The sequence below is a fragment of the Mastacembelus armatus genome, chromosome 7 (genome assembly GCF_900324485.2).
Source record: "Mastacembelus armatus chromosome 7, fMasArm1.2, whole genome shotgun sequence".
Taxonomy (NCBI): domain Eukaryota; kingdom Metazoa; phylum Chordata; class Actinopteri; order Synbranchiformes; family Mastacembelidae; genus Mastacembelus; species Mastacembelus armatus.
The window spans coordinates 13,776,905-13,798,023 of NC_046639.1; the positions used below are offsets into that span (position 1 = coordinate 13,776,905).

Here is a 21,119-nt window from a genome sequence, read left to right on the forward strand (position 1 = left end):
ATGCGGTCCCGCCTTGTACACTGTCCACTGTTCACATGTAAATAATCTCAGGTGAACCAGGTAAATATGTGCACGTCCCCGAGAAATGACACAAAATATCAAACTTAATCATAGAATTTACTCACTTTTTTGGCGCGTTTGGATGATGGCGCGTTACGCACGTGAAGCGGCGCTCCTTACATTCCACACAGAGACAAATAGTTTAGCTTGTCCTCAGAGTAAAAACACTGATTTTAACTCAAATGAGGATCGTTTGGCTCCTCATTGTGTTGTATTGTACAGCACTAATCCGTCCCATCTACATTGACTGAAAGGCTCATTATGCGCGGCTTTGTCTGGACGTTCAGTGCGTCTTTTGTGTTCTCAGGTAAATCACATGACTATTCATCCTCAGACACACCCTTTTGCATATGGCCTTTCTGGACAAAAAGTGTCTTAGAAAATTTAAATCAGTGTATTGTTTACTGTGAATGTGTGAACAAGATGACATTCACAGCACTCTGAAGTAAACACTTTAGCCTACAACATGCTGGTCTCCAAAGTCTTGTGAACCAATGTTCTGTTTGTGTTTTATGGTCTTATTTCAGTGAGTAAAAAATTGTAGTTTTTCACTAGCCATGCATAAACACTTTTTTCTCAAAAACACAATAATGTATAAACTTGAAGCTCACATATTATTGTAGCCAATTTTGTGCTGATTACAGTGTTATTAGACTTTAGACATTAATATGTTTAAAAAACACTGAAAAAAGCACAAATGTCAGGACATGTCAAAATTTGTCCAGGCCCCAAAAACCCCCTCAGACCCCAGAGGGTTAAATATAAATTGACTTTATTTTATATACACCCGAAACTGAGTAGGCCTCAGTGAGTTACTGACTTCAAATGTCATATGGAAGATTTTTTGTCAAAAAAAAAAAAAATCATTATTCTATCAAAACATTTACATATATTTAAAAATATAGAGAATTCTATATATAATTTAAAGTAGCAGTTTTTATTATTTGTTTTATGATATAAAGATTGTTAAAGGATTTAATTATGTGCTGACTTAGCATGAACTGGGTTATTTGTATATGTTTATTGGGCTTTATGTACTTAAATTAAGCTTTTCAGGTTTTTGTATGATAACAGAAGCTCAGCAACTCACATGTTCACATCAGTGTAACCCTCACCTTCAAAATTTCATTCCAAAAAAATTAACAGAATAGGCCTATACAAATAGGAAAGGGAGGTTAGGTTTTAAAGTCACTCTTGAATTTAGAATTTTATTGGGCTAAAAAAAATAAAATAAAATGTTGGTAGTGTTTCAAATCTCAGCTTGGCCTGGTAATGGAGTCAGAAAGCCTCCATTATTGTACTTTTAAATTATGAATGCCAGAATGGCATCTACAGTAGACCCAAAGGTTGTTCATTTGGGCTCTACCGATATATTTTGGGTTATATTTTGCAGGAGGAAGCTGCACCAATTAGCCTGTGTATGTCTGGAGCACAGCAACAATCTGAGTCAAGTCCAAGTTTTAAACTTTGTCATGAGTAATTGTTTATGATGTCAAAATGCACGTGCATATCAAATTCTTGCCAGTTTTATCTTGTCTGGAAATTCCAGCACTAAAATGTTTTGTAGATACCCTATTATCTTTTTTGTCTAATGTTTTCTGCTCTTACATATTTCATTTGTATACAGGTGAAAAAGAACAGCTCCCCTCCGCTTTCTCTGTATGGCCAGTTACTGTGGCGTGAATTCTTCTACACTGCGGCAACCAACAATCCACGCTTTGATAAGATGGAGGGGAACCCCATATGTGTCCGCATCCCTTGGGACAAAAATCCTGAAGCTCTTGCTAAGTGGGCTGAGGCTAAGACAGGCTTTCCCTGGATAGATGCCATCATGACACAGTTGAGGCAGGAGGGCTGGATCCATCACCTGGCCAGGCATGCAGTGGCCTGCTTCCTCACTAGAGGAGACCTGTGGATCAGCTGGGAGGAAGGGATGAAAGTGAGGATGCAGGAATTTACAATAGGATGGAGTTTAAAACAAACATGTGCATGATCTGTTGTCTTTGTGCTGCTGCAGGTCTTTGAGGAGTTGCTACTAGACGCAGACTGGAGTGTGAATGCAGGTAGCTGGATGTGGCTGTCCTGCAGTTCATTTTTTCAGCAGTTTTTCCACTGCTACTGTCCTGTGGGCTTCGGCCGTCGCACCGATCCCAACGGGGACTTCATAAGGTGGGTACCATTCCTCGCATTGCCCCTTTGGTGCCAATTTCTGATCACTAACCCTACCCTCACCTGGATGGCACTCTCTCCTTCTGTCTCTCTGAGCTGTACACATACAGGAAAACAGAGGCACTACAGGAAGCAGGAGCAGGAATGACTTGTTTCTGTAGACATAGGACCATACATTTCAGCATATTGACATCAGACCAGGTTCACTGTGTCAGAAGAGCTTTAAAAATGTATAGCTGCTATAGAAGACGTCATGTTGGCCTTGTTTATAAAGATAATAATCTTGTCTTGCTTTTCAGAGTTCACTCAGCTATTGCAATGACTACAAATAGGCAATACGTACATATGTACACACATAAGATCAAATACAGGGAGGGAGACATGAAGGGATAAAAGGGAACCTCAAAGGTCATTGGATAAGTGAATTAAAGAGATTAAACACCATTCCCGGCCCTTCCCTGTTTTTTGTTTTGCCCATCAGTCCATTTTCTTTTATGTTAAAACATCACCACTTCGATATTTTTTTTTTTTTTTTTTTTTTTTTTTTTTTGGCATGTTTTTTTTTGGGGGGGTTTTTTTGTAATAATTTTAGTGTTCACAGTGTACTTTGCGTGTCTTTTTACCTGTTTGTGAATGTCTGGTGCTTATGTACAAGGAGCGTATCTTTAATTTGTAACTGTTGCCACCAGATAATTTTTAATGCGAAGGTGTAGTTTAATTCTCTTTAAATGTGGCTCTGTGTTTGTGTTTTGGCTCATCTGTTTTTGGGGGATTGGGGGAAAAGTTCAGCTATCCCCTGTCCCCTTTATAGATTGTAGCTGATTGCTTTTAAGATGATTGGCCATTCCCACGCCCCTTCAGCCAGGGGCAACCTGACTCCTGGCCAGGGCTGCACTGGTTGGAAGTCTAGGACTGAGTTGAGAAATTGGTGGCCGTTTGCTTTTACTTACCTGTGCAACCCTGAGGGATATGACTTTGCTGGCACCCCAGCAACACCCTCTGGGCAGGTTTGTAACTCGGTAGCGTCTCATTTCGTCAAAAGGGATTTTAACCACTTGGTAGGGAAATGCAAACACCTTGACTGCATTCGTTAGGTAGAGGACTATGAAGCATTCCCCGGAGGGTAGTGAGGAGAGGCATTGGACCAGCTGTAGCTCTGCCATCGCAGTGATGCACAGTTGCCACTGGTACTTGCTACTTGTGCTGTGCCACGTGAGCCAGCCCAGTGTCTAGGCGCTGGGCAAAGCCCCTCTTCCGACCCTTTGTGAAATGTTCAGTGGTGCTCTGCTTATGTGAATGCAGCCCTACCAGTTCAGGTGGACCTGGAGTAGTGGCTGACTAATGCAGGTACTGAGAAAGATACACAGACACACAGCAACTCAGATGCAGATACTCAGATGCACACATAAACCTCTCATCATGAAGCAGCATGGTGTGTGTGTGTGTGTGTGTGTGTGTGTATAACATGATCAGTGTTATATATGGTCATGTATAATATGTTCAACACAGCTCTACTTAAAAAAGTAAAAAAAGGGCATTTACAACTATATGATATTAAATATGTAATAATAAATTATAAAAGAGTTAAACAGTCCAGCAAACAAAAAAAATGTTTTGTGTTGTATCTGAACACATACATATTGTTTTTAAATACAAAAACAGTTTTGCTTTAACTTGTGCATACATACACCCTGCGTCACACTAACCAGCCTTAAACCTTAAACACCACCCACTGTCCTCCATAGGACTGCTTGCTACTGGCAGGTCACGGATCTTCCTGGCAAAAGGGTTGTGGTCCTTTTTGGTGAAATGAGGGGGCCCCCTAGTGGGCCAGCCCAGAGTGTGGTGCTGTGGTAGTGGGAGGGGACAGTCAGTAGGCTTTGGGCCCACTGACCACTTAAAAGACAACCACCACAGTCTGAGGCACAGGGGAGGGAGGCATGAGCTCTTTTTTCAGTCCACCACTGTCTGATCATGGGGGTGGGAGGTGGAAGGAAGGTTGGAAGGAGGGTGGGGGCCTGGAGCTGTGAGGTATAATGGAAGCCTTCTGTCATCAACTAGGACTTTCACTGTTATTTTATGTAGACATATAGTTTTAGCTATGTTTTTGCAGACTGATGTAATGTGAGGACAGCGTGAAGCTCAAGAATAAATAAACCCGTAAGTATTTAGATATGGGGTGTGTATTAGTCACTGGTACCCTTATAAGATTCCAAATCAAAGGATAGCCCTAAGGGAAATGAAAGGCAAGACAGGGGTTTTCAAATTAAGGTTTTTTTTTCCCAGTGTTGTAAAAGAAAGACAGATAAAATAGAACTCTCGATGGCAGAACTTTTCCACTGTACACCTGCCCTAGTCGGGTGGGTTGGTTGGGGGGGGGGGGGGGGGGGTCAATACACTTTCCTTTCTAACCGCGTGTTACAGTAGACGTCTCCTAGCATCATCATCCCTTTCGGCAGTGATCTCTCTAGCAATGGGGTGATCTCCATAGCAACCGGAGCGTCGTCCGTCATGTGGGTCGGTCCACAAGGTCGCACCACACCCCGCCCCCACCCCTCTCTCTCTGCCTCTCAGCGCTGCACTGTGCCGTTTCCCACAGTTCCACTCGCCCCCCTCCTCTGTCCTGTCTGTCTCCCCTCCTCGGACTCGGTAAGGTTGGACCAAGTGCAGTAGGTAGGTGGCCTCTCTTTGTCACATGGAGTAAATCCACGTCAGCCCAAGGAAAAAAAAACACTATACATCAGCAGCTTGGAATGGTATTGTGAGCTGAGTTCTGTAATTAGTTGCAGTCAGTGCTTTATTGGCATAATTTCTTGAAGGATCATACTTTTTGTCTGCGGTATAGCTGCTGTCACACCAGCTTACAATAGTGGTTTTTCCTTCATTTTTCTACCACCTTTTGAACTATAGTCTTCACTGTGCACTGTGATGGTAACTCACTTCAGTGCCAGAATCTCCAAAACTACATAGGAGTTTCAGTCTTGTAGAACAGTGACTTTGTGATCATACTGTTGTGTACTGTAGCTATACTGTGCAGTGTTGTGGTTGTTTGTAGCTTTCATTTTGTAGCAGCATTTCCCATGATACTTGGAAGCATGAAGTGCTGAAGACCAGCATGCTTTTATCAGTTACAGTAAATAGATGGTCTGTAAAAATAAATTCAATTGTATCACATAAAACAGTCACTCAGTAAATTATCATTAATCAGTAAGAATGAACCTGAAAAGTCAGTTAAACTTAATGCTACTTTCAAAGTAATATTTGTAACAATAGGGGCTACATTGTTTTGAGGCTGCTAAATATGACCAAATTGGCCAATTTTTTTTGTTTGTTTGTTTTTTGTTTTTTTTTTGTTTTGTTTTTGTTTTTTTGTTTTTTGTTTTTTTGCATCCCTGCATCACTCCTGCCCCTGATTTACTCTTTAACCTTCTTCATCCTGTCGACAAAAGCTGGTATATCTAATGTCTCCCTGTCCTTCCAGACGATACTTACCTGTCCTTCGAGGTTTTCCTGCTAAGTTCATCTATGATCCATGGAATGCTCCAGAGTCCATTCAGGCAGCTGCCAAGTGCATAATTGGCGTCCATTACCCAAAGCCCATGGTACACCATGCAGAGGCAAGCCGGCTCAACATTGAGAGGATGAAGCAGATATACCAGCAACTTAGCCGATACAGGGGACTGGGTAAGAGATTAGTAAATTTAGAACTTCTCAGGCTAAGCTTTACATACTGGTCTTTGAAACATGCACTGCTCATAAGCAAAATATATTAATCAAAAGCTGCCTCCAAAATATACTTTTGTTCCTGTCAAGATAGAAAAACAAATATTTTATAGTGTGTTTGTGTTTCAGGCCTGCTGGCATCAGTGCCATCCACCAATGGTAATGGGAATGCAGGAATGATGGCCTACTCTCCAGGAGAGCAGCAGCCAGGGACCACCAACAGCAGCAGCAATTCACACTGTCAGTACATTTTTTACACACACCAATGTGATGATTATGATTGATGCTGTCCAAGAGATGCTGTGCTCAATTCACTGATGGATTTTTTTCAGTGCCTGGTATGTCGGGGAGCTCTGTTGCCACAGGTAACGGCAGCGGGAGCATCTTGCTCAACTTCGACAGAGAAGAACATACAGGGCCAAATGGTGTTGGACAACAACAACGACTGCAGCCATTGCCACAACAACCGCAACAGCATGGTAGCTCATTACCTGATGTGGATGTTTCCTGTTAGCTTCTGTAGCATTTTACATTTAGTGTGTATTTGGTGATATCAGTTGTATCTACTGATCTGAAAAGAAAATCCAGCACTACTATATTACTGCATCATCAGCCCACTGGTTACGTTCCTGTTCTACAAGTAGGTTATGCAGTTATTGAATATCTGTAATAATGTTTAGTAAATGTCTTTTAGAGCCTCAACCTTACCTGGAAAATTAGAATAAGCATGATTGAATTTCACTCATTGAAGTCAGAACTTAATGGGGAGACTGACATTATGATCCCTGTTCCAGAGAATCAACCTGTTTATTAAAAAGATTTCCATGTAACACCACTCTAAAAGCAAATTTAAAAATTGTAAACTCGCTAGCTAAACTTAACTAGCTTTTGCCTAGTTGCTTGACCAGGATTGAAACCCAGGCTGCGGTGATGGGAATTTTTACCTCTATTAATGATTTGTTACTCTAGAATTCCAGGGTATAAACCTGCACCTTTCAGAGGTAACTGGCAGGATTTTTATTCATAGCTATAAAAGGCATGAGGCATCTGTTCTTAAGTTTAAAATACCTACAGTGTATAAGCAAGAGTCTATGTTTAAATAAGCAATATGTGTGCTATTTTTTATTAAAAATGCATCATATTAAGAGATTCTTAACTGTTGAGCCCTACTGCAAGCCACAAAGTTCAGTGTCTGTCTGATGTATTTGTTGCAGGATACCACTCAGTGCCAGACACCAACCAGCCCATTACCAGCAGCCGACTCTACCATGAGTTTGCTGTGCCTCAACACCCAGGTAACAGACAAGTTTCATGGCTTTCTCGTGCCACTAAATCCTCCAGTTCAGCATTTAGTAGAAATTATTCAGCAACCTCCCAGTTTATTTATTTAGTTAGTTGTTTATTTATGTTTTTCAATGTAAGCGTAGGCTCTTTTTTTTGTATATGCTTTACACAAGTTTTGCTGATCACACATTTGCTTTGGGTTGCCAATATATCTTAGAGTATACTTTGTACAATAGAGAAATAAAGAAATTCCTTTTTGTATAACAAAGCTACCAAAATGTGACTTTATTACTCAGTATTAGTAGTTACTAACATCAAGTTATTTGTAGTAGGGAGTAATAACAGAAGACTCATCAAACCATGCTACACATTTAATTAGCTCACTACTCTAAACTGTTTTGATAATAATAATTGATCAATTTTTCTTCTTGCCTTCTCATTCAGGACTCTTGCACACCAGAGGCAACATTACAGGAAAGCGGGAGCGTGAGTCAGAACGTGACGAGTCGGGGGAGGAAGACTCAGCATCCTGCTCCATGCACAAGATGCAGAGGCAGAGTGCAGAGGTCAGCCTGCTGTTCAGGATAGTGTCCAGTGTCTTTAACATTTATTTATTGCCACTTTTATGTCTTTTAAAGGCATATAAAGACAATATCTGACTTATAAAAATATTTTTACTGTCTGTGATACAATATGCCACAGTTTTGTTACTTTAAACAAATCCCATGATGAGTGCCCACATCCACTGTATCCCAGCAGAAGACTTAAATGTTTATTCAAAAAGCAGGAAATAGTTCATTAGAGGAACAGTATTTTCAGTGGTGGATTAATGCACATTTAGTGCTCTGTTGAGTGGAATTTTCTGGCTTTTTGTGGACTTTGTATGGTAGTCACTTCATTTATTATTTATGCATTTTCAGTGGTGACTGTTAATAGCCATGTTAATTATGTGACCAAATCAGCTTTTCTCTTATGAAAATTTTTGACACACAAATACAAGTGACTTGAGTTCTGAAACTCTTGTTAGCAAAGCTCAATGTATAGAACATTGTGATAGCAGCTTCCCATTTTGAGTGTCTGTTAAAAGGTGAAAAAGCATCCCGTTAAAGCTGTTAAATGTTAAAGCAATCACTTAAAGTGATGACAGGCCAAAATGAAATTTGTTGTTATCGGGTTTGTGGTGGAAACGGGCTTTGATGCAATACCAGCCAAAGAAGGTAAAGGAAGCATCACTCTGTAAGACTACAAGACATTTAGAGTGTTTTTTGCACTTTCAACAACTCCAACAGAGTTTTCAGAAAACCATCAATTAATGGCATCACATCAAGCTCAGCAGTCAGAATCTTGCAAGACTCAAGTTAAACACTAGATTCAGTACTAGCTGAATAAAATGCTAAAATCCCAACCTTAATTTCTAAAGTCCAACACAAATGATAGTGTGTGTCCTGTTGGAAAAGGCATTCATTCATGAACCACAATGTATTGTTGTCCTTTTAGGTTTGGTTTCAAAATTCCTGTCATCTTCTCACATACTGTATGTTTAATATACTGTGCTGTATATACCCTTTAAAATAAAAGCACAAAAATGTTATTTCTTTAAAAAATTGGTGTTCCCCCAAATCTTTGTCCATGCCCCAACATGTTTTTATTTAGGAGCACCGATGCCCATTAACCTGTTTTCAATTCAAACAAGCAGTTAAATGGCCACATATCGAAAACAAGCTGAAGGTGGAAGACATAAACATTAAAATTCCATAAGACCCAGCTTGAAAGCTAACACAGCTGATTCCAACAATACAACTCCTATTTCTTCCCTGAAAACACACTGAAAGACCAGCCAAGAAATTGCAGAAATAAGTGTTAAATTATGACGTGATGAATATGAATTTTGTTTTACCTTTGCTGTTCTCTGATCATAAGTTTCTTTTACATGAACAAAGATTTTGGTTATGTCATTTTCGAGCAGTAGTCTTTAAAAAAAATGGCCAGGGCTTAAGAGGTTAAAATGAATGCGTGTATAGAGCCCCACCCTTATTGTACTCATTTTTTTCTCTCAGTGGCCACTGCAGGGTTTGTAAATTTATGCTGAAAATAATCAATGTTTGTCATTCATGCTTTCCCTTTAACAAAGCCAACAAATGAAGAAGGCTGAATGTATAATTTCTCTGCTCCCATTTCAAAATAAATATATTTTGTCATCACATTGTCTGTTAACAACACAGGGAACTAATCTATATAAATGTCAGCCTGTTTTGAAGGTCACAGTAAAACAAGCCAAAGTCAATTCTACTCTAGAGTGTAGGAAAAGAGGACTCACACTCATCTCAGTGCTTCTACAAAATGTACTTTTATATCTATGGTTTGTTCAAAGGCCTGGCAACCATGAAAACTTTACATTACTACTCTCTTTAAAGAATTCTCTGTTTTTGTTTCTTTCTTCTAGACTACCTAGAGTGGGCTGGGATGAGACTGACTGAATCCACTGTCTGGCCAGCAGCGAGAGGAGATCCCACTGTCACCACATGTTCTCCAAACACACACCAAGCTCCTAACGTGACGACCACCTCCAAGAACACAGTGCATTTATAACCGCTCTATGTTTTTATAGTCAGAAACTCTCCAGGGTGTGAACAAAGAGGTGAAAATGTGATTTTTTTTTTTTTTTTTTTTTGGCTCTTGATAGAATTTGTAGAAGGGCTCTTAAATCACTAACTCCGACAGGTGTGTTGACCTCAGAAACAGACTCCCAACTAGCAAACTATTTGTAAATAAATAAGTTATTGTCTTAAAACTGCTGCCACCAGCCAGTATATAAAGTACAAACTCTGAAGCAGCTATAAATGTATGTAATGAAGTAGTCTGTTTTTTAAGAATCAAATGCAGCTCCATCAAACACTTTGTCTGCCCTTGCATACATACACATAAAAAGGAGCTAATTATGTCAGGGTTTGCAGATCATTTTTTGAACTTTTACTACAGGTACAGGAAACACCAACTACACCACACAAGCTGAGCAGTCAGTCTCACAGGTTTTGTCATAAAATTTCTTTACATTTGAAAAACTGAATTTATACTGATATTGTGTGTTTATATGTCTTGTGTTGTCAAGATGAAATGGTTTAACATACCTATATGCTAATTTGGTTTTTAACATTTTAACATGGCAGTCTGCATTTTCCAAAATGGAATTTGCTTCCTATTAACTGGTATACAACTAATTATGAATGTATTATAAATTCTTGATTTCACCTGGCAGATTACTAGAAGGACACAGCTGGCCTGACTGTTTCATTTCTCAGCTTCAGTCTAACTAGTTTGCGTGAAAATATACATGCAGTTCAGGACCTCGAGATCTAATTACCAAGCAAGCATAATATCCTTATTCTTAACACAAATGTGATTATCTAGGGTTGATTGCTTGGGAACATCTACCAATGCCTGTTAAGCATCGGTGGTTACTTGATTTGTATTGGCAGCTAAAAACTGTGATTTATATAGTTTTTCAGGCAGTATTGAAGACATCTCAAAGTTATGTATAGTAAACAAACTGTCACTGGTGTCATTTGCTGGTTTTTAAAAGTGTTTTTACAGGGTATTAATGTAGATTAATTAGGAAACATTTTGTCAGATCACTATAAAACTGCCTTTACAATGTGGCATTATGGGTACAAGAGTTCTAGTGTAGCTTTAATTGTAGTTGTAGTTCTATGGTGTGATGTCTGTGAGCTCAACAATAAAAACGTTTCTTATAAGCAACCATCAAATTAGTTTAGGAAATTTGTTTTCCATCCCAAGCCTTTGATGCACACTTTGATTACATTTTCAAATATGAACAGGCTCTGTCCTGTATGGTGATTATACGGTCTGAATGGTTGTTTTTTTTTTTTTGTTTGTTTTGTTTTGGTTTTTGTTTTTTTTGTTTTGGTGGGTTTTTTTTCCAGACTTCACCCTAATCCTTAGTTTTAAATGTTTCTTTGTCATGCTGCCATAGTTTCCTGTAATCTTTATCATGTTCAGATTGTCTCTGTGGTTTCACACCTGCATGAAACTTCATCAAAGTTACAGTGGTGTGTTCTAGAAATTTAGACTGAAATTTTTGGTGCTGGGCTCACCATTGGCTACTATCATCAAAGTCTGAAGGGTTACATTTTCACCTCTCTGTTTCGTCCCACAAATCTTATGTTTTAAGAATGTCTCAAATGCCTGTAGTTTCAAGACAACACTTTAGAATATCTCTGAGGCACTCTGTGGTGTTAGAAAATATTTTGTTACTATTTTGTTTTCCTTTTTTCCTGTGAAACCCATCCAACAACCAAACATATTGCATTTAATATGAGAGGGTTGTTAGAGCTCACATCTGTCAAATCATGAAGACAGAAAACATAGGCAGTTGGTTGCAATCTCCTCTCAAAGGGGGTTATTCTAAGACTTTGTTATAAAAACCAAAAAGCGTCTAAACAAAAAGGAAGGAATCGATTAGTTGAATTGACACAATAAAAGAGATGGCAGTCTGATTTAAATTAGCCTAATTCTGTCAGCAAAACAGAAACCAACATTCCTCAGAAATGAGTATATCCTCCTCATGGAGGACGTCTGCTAGTGTAAAAGGAGTTTTTTAAAAAGCTATACAATATGTATGCCTATTTGCAACATTTTGTGACCCAGATATATTTAGAGCTGAAATCTACCTAAACCTGGATATTTAATGGCATTGCAATGTAACTGTTGCAAAATGGCTGTAATTTGATACATTAGTTAATACTAACCCAATGAGAAGGATCACAACATGGCTGCTGTAAAGTTGCAGTGTGTAGAAGGCACTGGAATGATGAAGATGGTGTCTTACTTAGGTTCCATCCACCCTCCACTGTCATCTTTATTCTTGGTGAGAGAAATGCAGTAGAACTAAACCAGAGATTCTATTATTCCCCCTGAAAAATAACACCCAGAAGTTTATTTTACTGATTAATACATACCTACACCACACAGAAACACACACACATATATATAGATAGATACACTATTACAAACATACATACATACTCAGAAATGTTTTAGAGGTAAATAAACAGCAACCCCACAAATAAAAAGCAACTCTAATCTTGGGAGAAAAATTATCAGTTACCTTTGACACCTACACACATACATAAACCCTGACACATGCTTAAAATAACACACTCATAAATTAGTCAAAGGCACACAACGACACAGAGATAAATAAAGTTTTCATAAGGATTTAACAGGAGAAAACAGTTTGAAGTTTGTATAAAGCACCAATTTGCTTGTCTGTTCAAGCAGTGTACCTGCACTATAAAAACCTAGCTTTCCACAAGCTCATGAATCGATTGATGATTGACTATTTTCAACACTCCAAATAAACTACACTAAAAAAAAAAGAGGTTTTAAAAACACAATAAGAACAATCCACCACATGAAATATTTTATATGTAATTGAATACTCTATAATTCAAAATTATAGATTCTATGGTCCCTGAATGCAACCAACATGACACTCTGACACCAAAAAGAAAGGCCCCTTATCAGCTAAAGAATTTATATTTCTGCCATGAGTTAATCCAGTCTAAATTAAAAATCCTGCAGGCTGGGGCTGTAAATATAAGATGGCCACTTGCCAGCACTCTGGGAAAGTTCTGGTTTTAGTGGTGCAGTGATGACTTGTGTCTGTGTACAGTACTCCATATGATTTCATCCATGATTGTACTGCCATCAGCTTCAGGAGTAATGGAGTAATGTAGAGGGTGGAGGAGGGGGAAACATTTTTTTTGGGGGGGGGGGGGGGGGTATTTTGTATGTTCTCAAGAGAATTTGAACATTGCTAGTATTGTAGCTTTTATCATTATTTGAACCAAGTTTTTCTTTATTTTTTGTTCTCCCGTCTGACAAAGGTGAACACAGATGCCATCTATCATCTCTAATATTACTGCTTTCTGTCTCCTTGTGTTGTCTAAAGGCTTTTCTTGTGCTTGAACAGTTCATGACAGGAAATAAAAACTGTTACTTCATTCTTTAATTTTGTTTTCTTAATGAGCACTAACAATTACGTGATGAATAACTATCTTTACAGAGATGCTGGACTTCTGATGTCAATACCAATTGCAATTCACCTGGCAATATATATAACATTTTATAATCTATCTACATTGTTTACTTAGAGCTTAGTTTTGACTATTTGTGCATTGCAGTCCTCAATTTCTCATCAGAAGTCCTTGTCAGTGTCCATCCTAACTTAATGGCATTTGTTATTCAGGAACAGGAATTGGTAAAGTTTAACTTAGGGACAACTAACTATAATCACAACTTTGAAAGACACTGTAGGGCATCCTGTAAGAAAAAGTATGTATAGATACAGTATATGCTGGACAAACAAGTTTGGGTTAATAGGGAGACATCAGACAACTGGTTTGTCCTAGTGTGTGTAACATTAACATGCTTTTTTTTTTTTATTTAGTAGGAAAGGAAAAAAATGCTGAAATCTGCACCCAGCCTACACACCATCAGTGAGAATTTACACCTGAACTAAAGCAGAAACTACTCTTGAACAGACATGCCACTTATTTTCCAGTGGTTATATGAGGCATTGCTCACAGGAATTATATTGCTATAAGCATCAATCAACAGCAGGCCAGGGCTCTGGTATTAGGGCATGTATTTTTGAGTAACAGAAACAAGGTGGGAGGCTAAAAATCCCACCCAAAAATCCTGATAATGATAGCAATACATACCCACAACTCACACCAAAACCACCCCTGCTAATGTTTGCTTAACCACAAAAGATTTTTGTTTATGAGTCAGCAGATGCAAAGCATGTCCAGGCCTGACCAGTAAGGTTACAAGTAAGGCAGGTTAAATTTAGAAACAAAGCAGGCTATTTACTTTTACTTATTCTAGAATTCTGAGCCTCTATTCATTTTACATGGATTCATTGGAGAACTGAAACTGCACAGACAGGTATGGTCCCTGTTGTGTAACTGTGGTGGCAAATTCTACTAATCAAGACTTACAAATGAGACAAGTGTCTTTCCTGAGATTATTTCATACATTTGCAAACAGATTGCCAATCTATCATCACAGAATGTTCCAGTCTGAGAACCCTAAACTCTTCTTCAAGTCTTTTTTTATAGATGAGGGTGTGGTTATTATCTCTGGAACACACACTCATATTGCACAATGTGTTCCTGGTTAGTATCTTTGATTTCAGACATAACTCTACACAGGGTCATCAAAAGATACTGTTATGACTGTGAGAGAGACCAAAAGATACTGTTATGACTGTGAGAGAGACATGCAAGGATTCATCATGTCACACAGACTTCAGCAGATAAAGCATATTGATATTGAAGGGTGCTTTCCATTACAGCAACACTGGTACCTATAGTTGATTATATTTTTAAACCAAAAATTCTCAAATCTCCTGTCATGCTTTGTAGATACTGAATATGCCATGCACTACATCAGATTTAAATAAAGCACACACAACAGCACAAAAGATAGCAAAAAGGAAGATGAAGTGCAAATAAAAGAAGAGTGATTTCATCAAAATACAAAGAGGAGCTATTGACTAGCTTTGATGCAAAGAGTAGAAAACACGTTTTGCATCATTAGAAGATTTGTGTCAAAGGGAGGACACAGTGGTGTAATAAAACAAATGGCAGTAATAAAGTGACTATAGGGAGCAATGTCAAAACACGAGCCAGTTAAAACGTCCTAAGGAAGTGAAGTCTTTGAAGTGTGTCATCCTCAAAAACTGTTTTGTACATGGGTGATTTGTCTGTCTTAAGCAGACACTACCTGCAGTAAGCTGCTTTATATAATTAACAGGTGGGAAATAACAGACAGACATTATAATGTATGTAAATATCATCGCACCTTATGTGGAGGATTTTGGAATAGCCATAGAGAAGGACTTCTAGCTGACTTCAAGGATGCTCTGGCAAACTGTTAGGGAAGGTGAAGCTGGGTTTGGCCCAGGTTGTGTATGGCAGTGGAGAAGAGTTGCTGACTGGGGTTATCAATAGGCAGTGGATAAAATAACACCAGCCCAAAGCCTAGGGTTAGTGTTAAGATTAGGATTATAGAGTGGTTAACGTAAAACATTTTTAATTTGTGTCACTGATACATCAGCAGTGAAAGGAGGGTAGCATGGTCAGGGTTTCTCTGTCAAATAATGGAGATGAAATTGCAGAACTTCTGGACAGTATCTCAAATGACAGGAATGGTAGGGGTTTGTCATGTTTCGGTGATCTCAGGGTTGAGTACACCAAAAATGTAGCAGACTGACTCAAGACTGGTCTAACATCAGCATTAACATGGGTACTGTGAAGGCAAATTTCTGCTGTAAAGTGGCTATTTAAAGGAGCTGCTCCTACACATTGAAAAGAGACAGATGAGGCGGTTCACATTTATGATTAGATCACCTTCAGGGTGCCTCTCTTTTTCCAGGCACATCGAACTACTAGAGACTACAGTGTAGATCAAGAAGGATGCTGAAGAGGTATCATAATACAAGAAGTTCTTGTGTAAAACCTTCTGAAAAGTAAATATAAAAATAATTTTTTCAACTAACATTGCATTCTGCATCAAATTTTGGAGCTTTGACTCTCGGGATCCATATCCTGGCTTCTTGTTTGGGAGTCCTATTTTTTGTTTATTTCCCGTTTTTCTGTGTTTTAGTTCTAGATAGATTTATGTTTATTACCTTGATTCCTTCCATCTGCTCTGGTTCCCTGGTTTCTCCTCCGTTTTATCTCTCTCCCCCTGTGAGTGGCCACACTCTCCTGAGTCTCCTTGATCATCTCCTGGCTCCCATGTTCTGTGTTTTCTGGTTCCTGTTACCCTGTGAGTTGTCATACTCACCTTAGTCCCCTCAGTCATCTCCTGGTTCCTGTTTTTCTGTAGATTGCCACACTCTCCTGAGTCTCCTCGTCTCCCCCTGGTTGCTGTGTTCTGCGTCTGCTAATTCCACTCCTGTGTTCTTGGATTTATCCTTGTAAATAACTTAGTTTGAGTTTTTCCCTTTTTGTGTTGTGCTTAATAAAGTAATCAACATGCAAGCTTGGGTCCAGATTTAAAGTTATTTACTGAATCGTGACATTGACACATATGTGGGCACCCATAATTCTTAAAGACTTTGACTAATATCTGAACTTTATCCACGTTACAGTGTGTATAACACACTCATGCAGAACCAAAGTCACAATTGTAGCACAATGGATATAGAAAAATTTCCCAATAATAACTTGGTTAAATGGTTTGAGAGAGGGATCAGGGAAGCTATCTATGTCCAAGTGGAAAAACCCTCCCTTAACAGGGGTGGAGGGCTCAGACATAATCTGTTTTCAATCTACCAGGCTGCCCTTTCATCTATTCCCAGCTAACTCCTTTGTTTACCTAACGAGCCTATTCAGACCAGATATGAAGTGAAACCAACTCACAGGCGTGGGTCTAATGACTCTAGTTTACATAGCTCACCTAGTGAACCTATGGGTCTAGTGAAACCAGCCTGTGAGATAAATTGGAGGTTCCAATCCAGCTTTTTTCTTAGACTGATAAAGCCACCTGGATGGGTGGCGAAACGCCTTAAAACTGCAAGTCCAGATGCCATGACTCAACCTTTAGATAACTTCCCCTGGATGACTGAGAATCTTAACTGACATATTTTTATGGTATGCAGCAAGAAGGTGAAAAAGTAATTACTCAGCCTGGCATTTAAAGCCTACAGTAAAACTGTGAGGAGGTTAAAAAGCAGAGGTGGCAAAAGTACTCACATTCTATACTTAAACAGAAATACAGATACTGGTGTGAAAAAAGACTCAGGTAAATGTAGAAGTACTGACTCAACTTTACTCAAGTAAAAACAAGAAAGTACAGGGTCTGAAATGTACTTAAGTAAAAAAAGTAAAATTCTTTGCTGTCAATGATACACAATACATCTTTTGATAACTCCACAAAAACGTTCGACACAAAAAAAGTAAATTCTTCTTTTATTAATAACCTGCACAGTGCTGATACAGGGAACAAAACAGTCTTTTCACTATTCTGTCACGTTTTGTGGGTTTATTTTAAAAGACCAAAAATACGCTCCAGAGATTGGTACTCAGTGCAAGGATGACTTTATTAAGGAACTCAAAACTTAGGGGAAAAGTCTTAGGTCCCCGGGCAAACAGAAACAAGAACTAAACAATACAAACACAGAACACAGAGGTGCCGAAGCACAAACACATAACTCAGAGGTGCCAAAGCACGAACACAGAACTACGGTCTGGTCACTCACTCTCTCGGGGACACAGACTCGTAACGCAGAACACGGGGCATCCAACCTGGGTCACGCACTCATTCGGGGACACAGCAGGGGACGCTAACAAAAACACAAACTCGGAACAGCCTGGATCACGCACACACTGGGGATACCACAGGCAGACAGAAACGTACACACACAGGACTCGGAACACAGGCTGGGTCACACACACAACGCACCAGGCTAACACAGACATACAGACACAGACTCTGAGGGAAAACTCAAAGAGACATGAAAAAGGTTACTTAACACACAAGGGGTCCACAGACAAAATCCAGATGGGAAAAATCAGGCAGGGCTGGACACAAAGCTGGGTGTTGTCGAAACGAATTATGAACAACCTGGCAAAGACTGAGGGAGACAAAGGGGTATTTAACTAAGAAGGAGAAAACAAGACAGGTGAAAACAATCCAAAATATAGCCGCAAGCGGCGATGAACGGCCCTCGCGTCCCCCAGCGAACAGCCTCCCCAAGCGCCTCCCCCTGAACGGACCACCCCCCAAGAATTGCCCCCCCCCAAGTCCATGGCAGGATCCAGACATATTCTCACTTTGTATGATCTATCCATCTTCTATACCCGCTTTTTCCGGAAAGCCAGGGTCACGGGGATCTGCTGGAGCCTATCCCAGCTCGCTCTCTCGGGTGAAAGGCAGGGGTACACCCTGGACAGGTCACCAGTCCATCACAGGGCCACATAGAGACACACAAAGACAAACAACCTCACACATTCACACTCACTCCTACGGGCAATTTAGATTCACCAATCAACCTAACATGCATGTTTTTGGACTGTGGGAGGAAACCGGAGTACCCGGAGTAAACCCACGCAAGTACGGGGAGAACATGCAAACTCCGCACAGAAAGGCCAGGTTGCGAACCCACGACCACTTTGTATGATAAACTGCATTTTCTTACTGGGTTTGTAAAATCAGTAGTGGAAAAAAATATGTATTTAGGCTACTGGCTGCGATGCTATGTATTTATTCTCGAAAGTAAAATCTTACCAGTCTGTTTCCTGGTAAGTGAGTTGCAAGCGTGATGTGCTGTGTGTGCTGAATAGCGGATTAGCAACAGACTAGCTTTAGTCTAACACACCTAAAAACTAACTAAACTCTGAATAATTCATTAACCTCATCACCTGCCTGTTCAAGTCCAATCGTAAATATTGTAGAATTATTATTCACGTCGGCAGCAATGACACCCGATTACGCCTTTCGGGGGTCCCTAAAACTAATTTAGAGGCGGTATGTAACTTTGCCAAAACAATGTCGGACTCTGTAATTTTCGGTGGGACTCTCCCCAATCTGACCAGCCATGACATGTTTAGCCACATGTTATCGTTCCGTCGCTGGCTGTCTAGGTGGTGTCCAGCAAACGATGTGGGCTTCATAGACAATTGGGCCACTTTCTGGGGAAAACCCGGTCTGGTAGCGAGAGACGGCATCCATCCCACTTTGAATGGTGCAGCTCTCATTAGTAGAAATCTGGCCAAGTTTATTAGCCAACCTAAAGTTTGACAATCCAGAGTGGGGACCGGGACGCAGAGACTCAGTCTAAAACAGCCACCCGTCCCTTAGTCAGAGTTTTTAACTGAATTTAGTGCTTAGTTCATTTAAAGGCATTATAGTGGGAGATTTTAACATTGCATGTAGATGTTGAAATTAATAGTCTCAGCACTGCATTTAATTCAATTGGTTTCACTCAAAATGTTAATAAGCCCACCCTTTGTTTCAGTCACACCCTTGATCATGTTCTGACATATGGCAACGAAATTGAACATTTAATAGTTTTTCCCCCAAATCCTCTTTTTGTAATGTCTGGCAGCTGTACAACATAGTACAGGTAACATAGTACAGAAACAGCACTGTTAAAAGTCACCAACAATCTTCTCTTAGCCTATAGTATAATATAATATATACAGTGGGTACGGAAAGTATTCAGACCCCTTTAAATTTTTCACTCTTTGTGTCATTGCAGCCATTTGCCTAAATCAAAAAAGTTCATTTTATTTCTCATTAATGTACACTCAGCACCCCATCTTGACAGAAAAAAACAGAAATGTAGAAATTTTTGCTAATTTATTAAAAAAGAAAAACTGAAATATCACATGGTCATAAGTATTCAGACCCTTTGCAGTGACACTCATATTTAACTCACATGCTGTCCATTTCTTCTGATCCTCCTTGAGATGGTTCTGCTCCTTCATTGGAGTCCAGCTGTGTTTAATTAAACTGATTGGACTTGATTAGGAAAGGCACACACCTGACATCCGGGTAAGCGAATCACTTTTGTCTTGCAGGCGTGTCGTGTTGTGTGTGTTTCGTCTGCAGACTGGCGGCAGACTAGCTGTGGTTTGGCACACCTGGGAACCGGGTAGACTTTGAACGGTTCACTGGCTGCTGCATTCCGGTGCTGGTCGGGTACCTTTCTGTTTTGACCGGTGTTTGTTGCTATTTCCTGACTTAGCGCTCGTTGGCCTACCGGTTAGCTTAGCTAGCTAGTTAGCTTGCTAACATGGCCTCTCCCTCTCTCTCTCTTTCTTGCTCGGTGTGCCACATGTTTAGTTATTCCTCTGCCTCCTTTAGCGATAATGATACCTGTATTAAGTGTAAGGTTCTGTTAGCCTTGGAGGCGAGGATCACTGATTTGGAAGCGCGGCTCCGCACCTTCGAACAAAAGCCAGCTAGCCTAGCCCCGTTAGCTGGTGTGGAGCCACCGAGCTCAGGGTCTGTTAGCGGTCCAAGGGCAGCTCCGGAGCAGCCCGGAGAATTAGCCTGGGTGACGGTCCGAAGGAAACATACTCCTAAGCAGAAGCCCACGGCTCATCACCTGCCTGTTCACGTTTCTAATAGATTTTCCCCGCTCAGCGACACACCCGCTGAGAAACCGACTCTGATAATTGGCGATTCCATAGTCAGGAACGTGAAAATAGAGACACCAGCGACCATAGTCAAATGTATTCCTGGGGCCAGAGCGGGCGACATCGAGTCAAATCTGAAGCTGCTGGCTAAGGCTAATCGGAAATATGGGAAAATTGTTATTCACGTCGGCAGCAATGACACCCGATTACGCCAATCGGAGGTCACTAAAATTAATGTTGAGTCGGTGTGTAACTTTGCTAAATTAATGTCGGACTCCGTAGTTTTCTCTGGACCCCTCCCCAATCTGACCAGCGATGACATGTTTAGCCGCATGTCGTCGTTCCGTCGCTGGCTGTCTAGGTGGTGTCCAGCAAACGATGTGGGCTTCATAGACAATTGGGCCACTTTCTGGGGAAAACCCGGTCTGATAGTGAGAGATGGCATCCATCCCACTTTGAATGGTGCAGCTCTCATCTCTAGGAATTTGGCCGAGTTTCTTAGCCGACCTAAAGCCTGACAATCCAGGGTGGGGACCGGGATGCAGAGACTCAGTCTAAAACGCTTCTCTGCAGTTTCCTTAGAGCCGCCGCCCCCTTCAAACCACATAGAGACTGTGTCTGCCCCTCGAACATATAAATCAAACAAATCAGAAGTTAACAGAAGAGGAGTTATTCATAAAAACTTAATAAAAATGAAGACCACTCCTC

General features: G+C 40.2%; 1 protein-coding gene across 1 annotated transcript in view; it reads left to right on the forward strand.

The window, feature by feature from the left end:
• The window catches only part of LOC113145329 (cryptochrome-1-like), a 36,966-nt gene extending 23,974 nt beyond the window's left edge, over positions 1-12,992 (forward strand). Inside the window, exons 8-15 of the mRNA XM_026331919.1 lie at positions 1,688-1,999; positions 2,078-2,229; positions 5,711-5,913; positions 6,082-6,192; positions 6,285-6,431; positions 7,167-7,247; positions 7,681-7,802; positions 9,680-12,992. Coding sequence (XP_026187704.1) covers positions 1,688-1,999; positions 2,078-2,229; positions 5,711-5,913; positions 6,082-6,192; positions 6,285-6,431; positions 7,167-7,247; positions 7,681-7,802; positions 9,680-9,688 — 1,137 coding nt within the window. The 3' untranslated portion in view covers positions 9,689-12,992. The remainder of the gene's footprint in view (positions 1-1,687; positions 2,000-2,077; positions 2,230-5,710; positions 5,914-6,081; positions 6,193-6,284; positions 6,432-7,166; positions 7,248-7,680; positions 7,803-9,679) is intronic.
• The last annotated feature ends 8,127 nt before the right edge of the window (positions 12,993-21,119 follow it).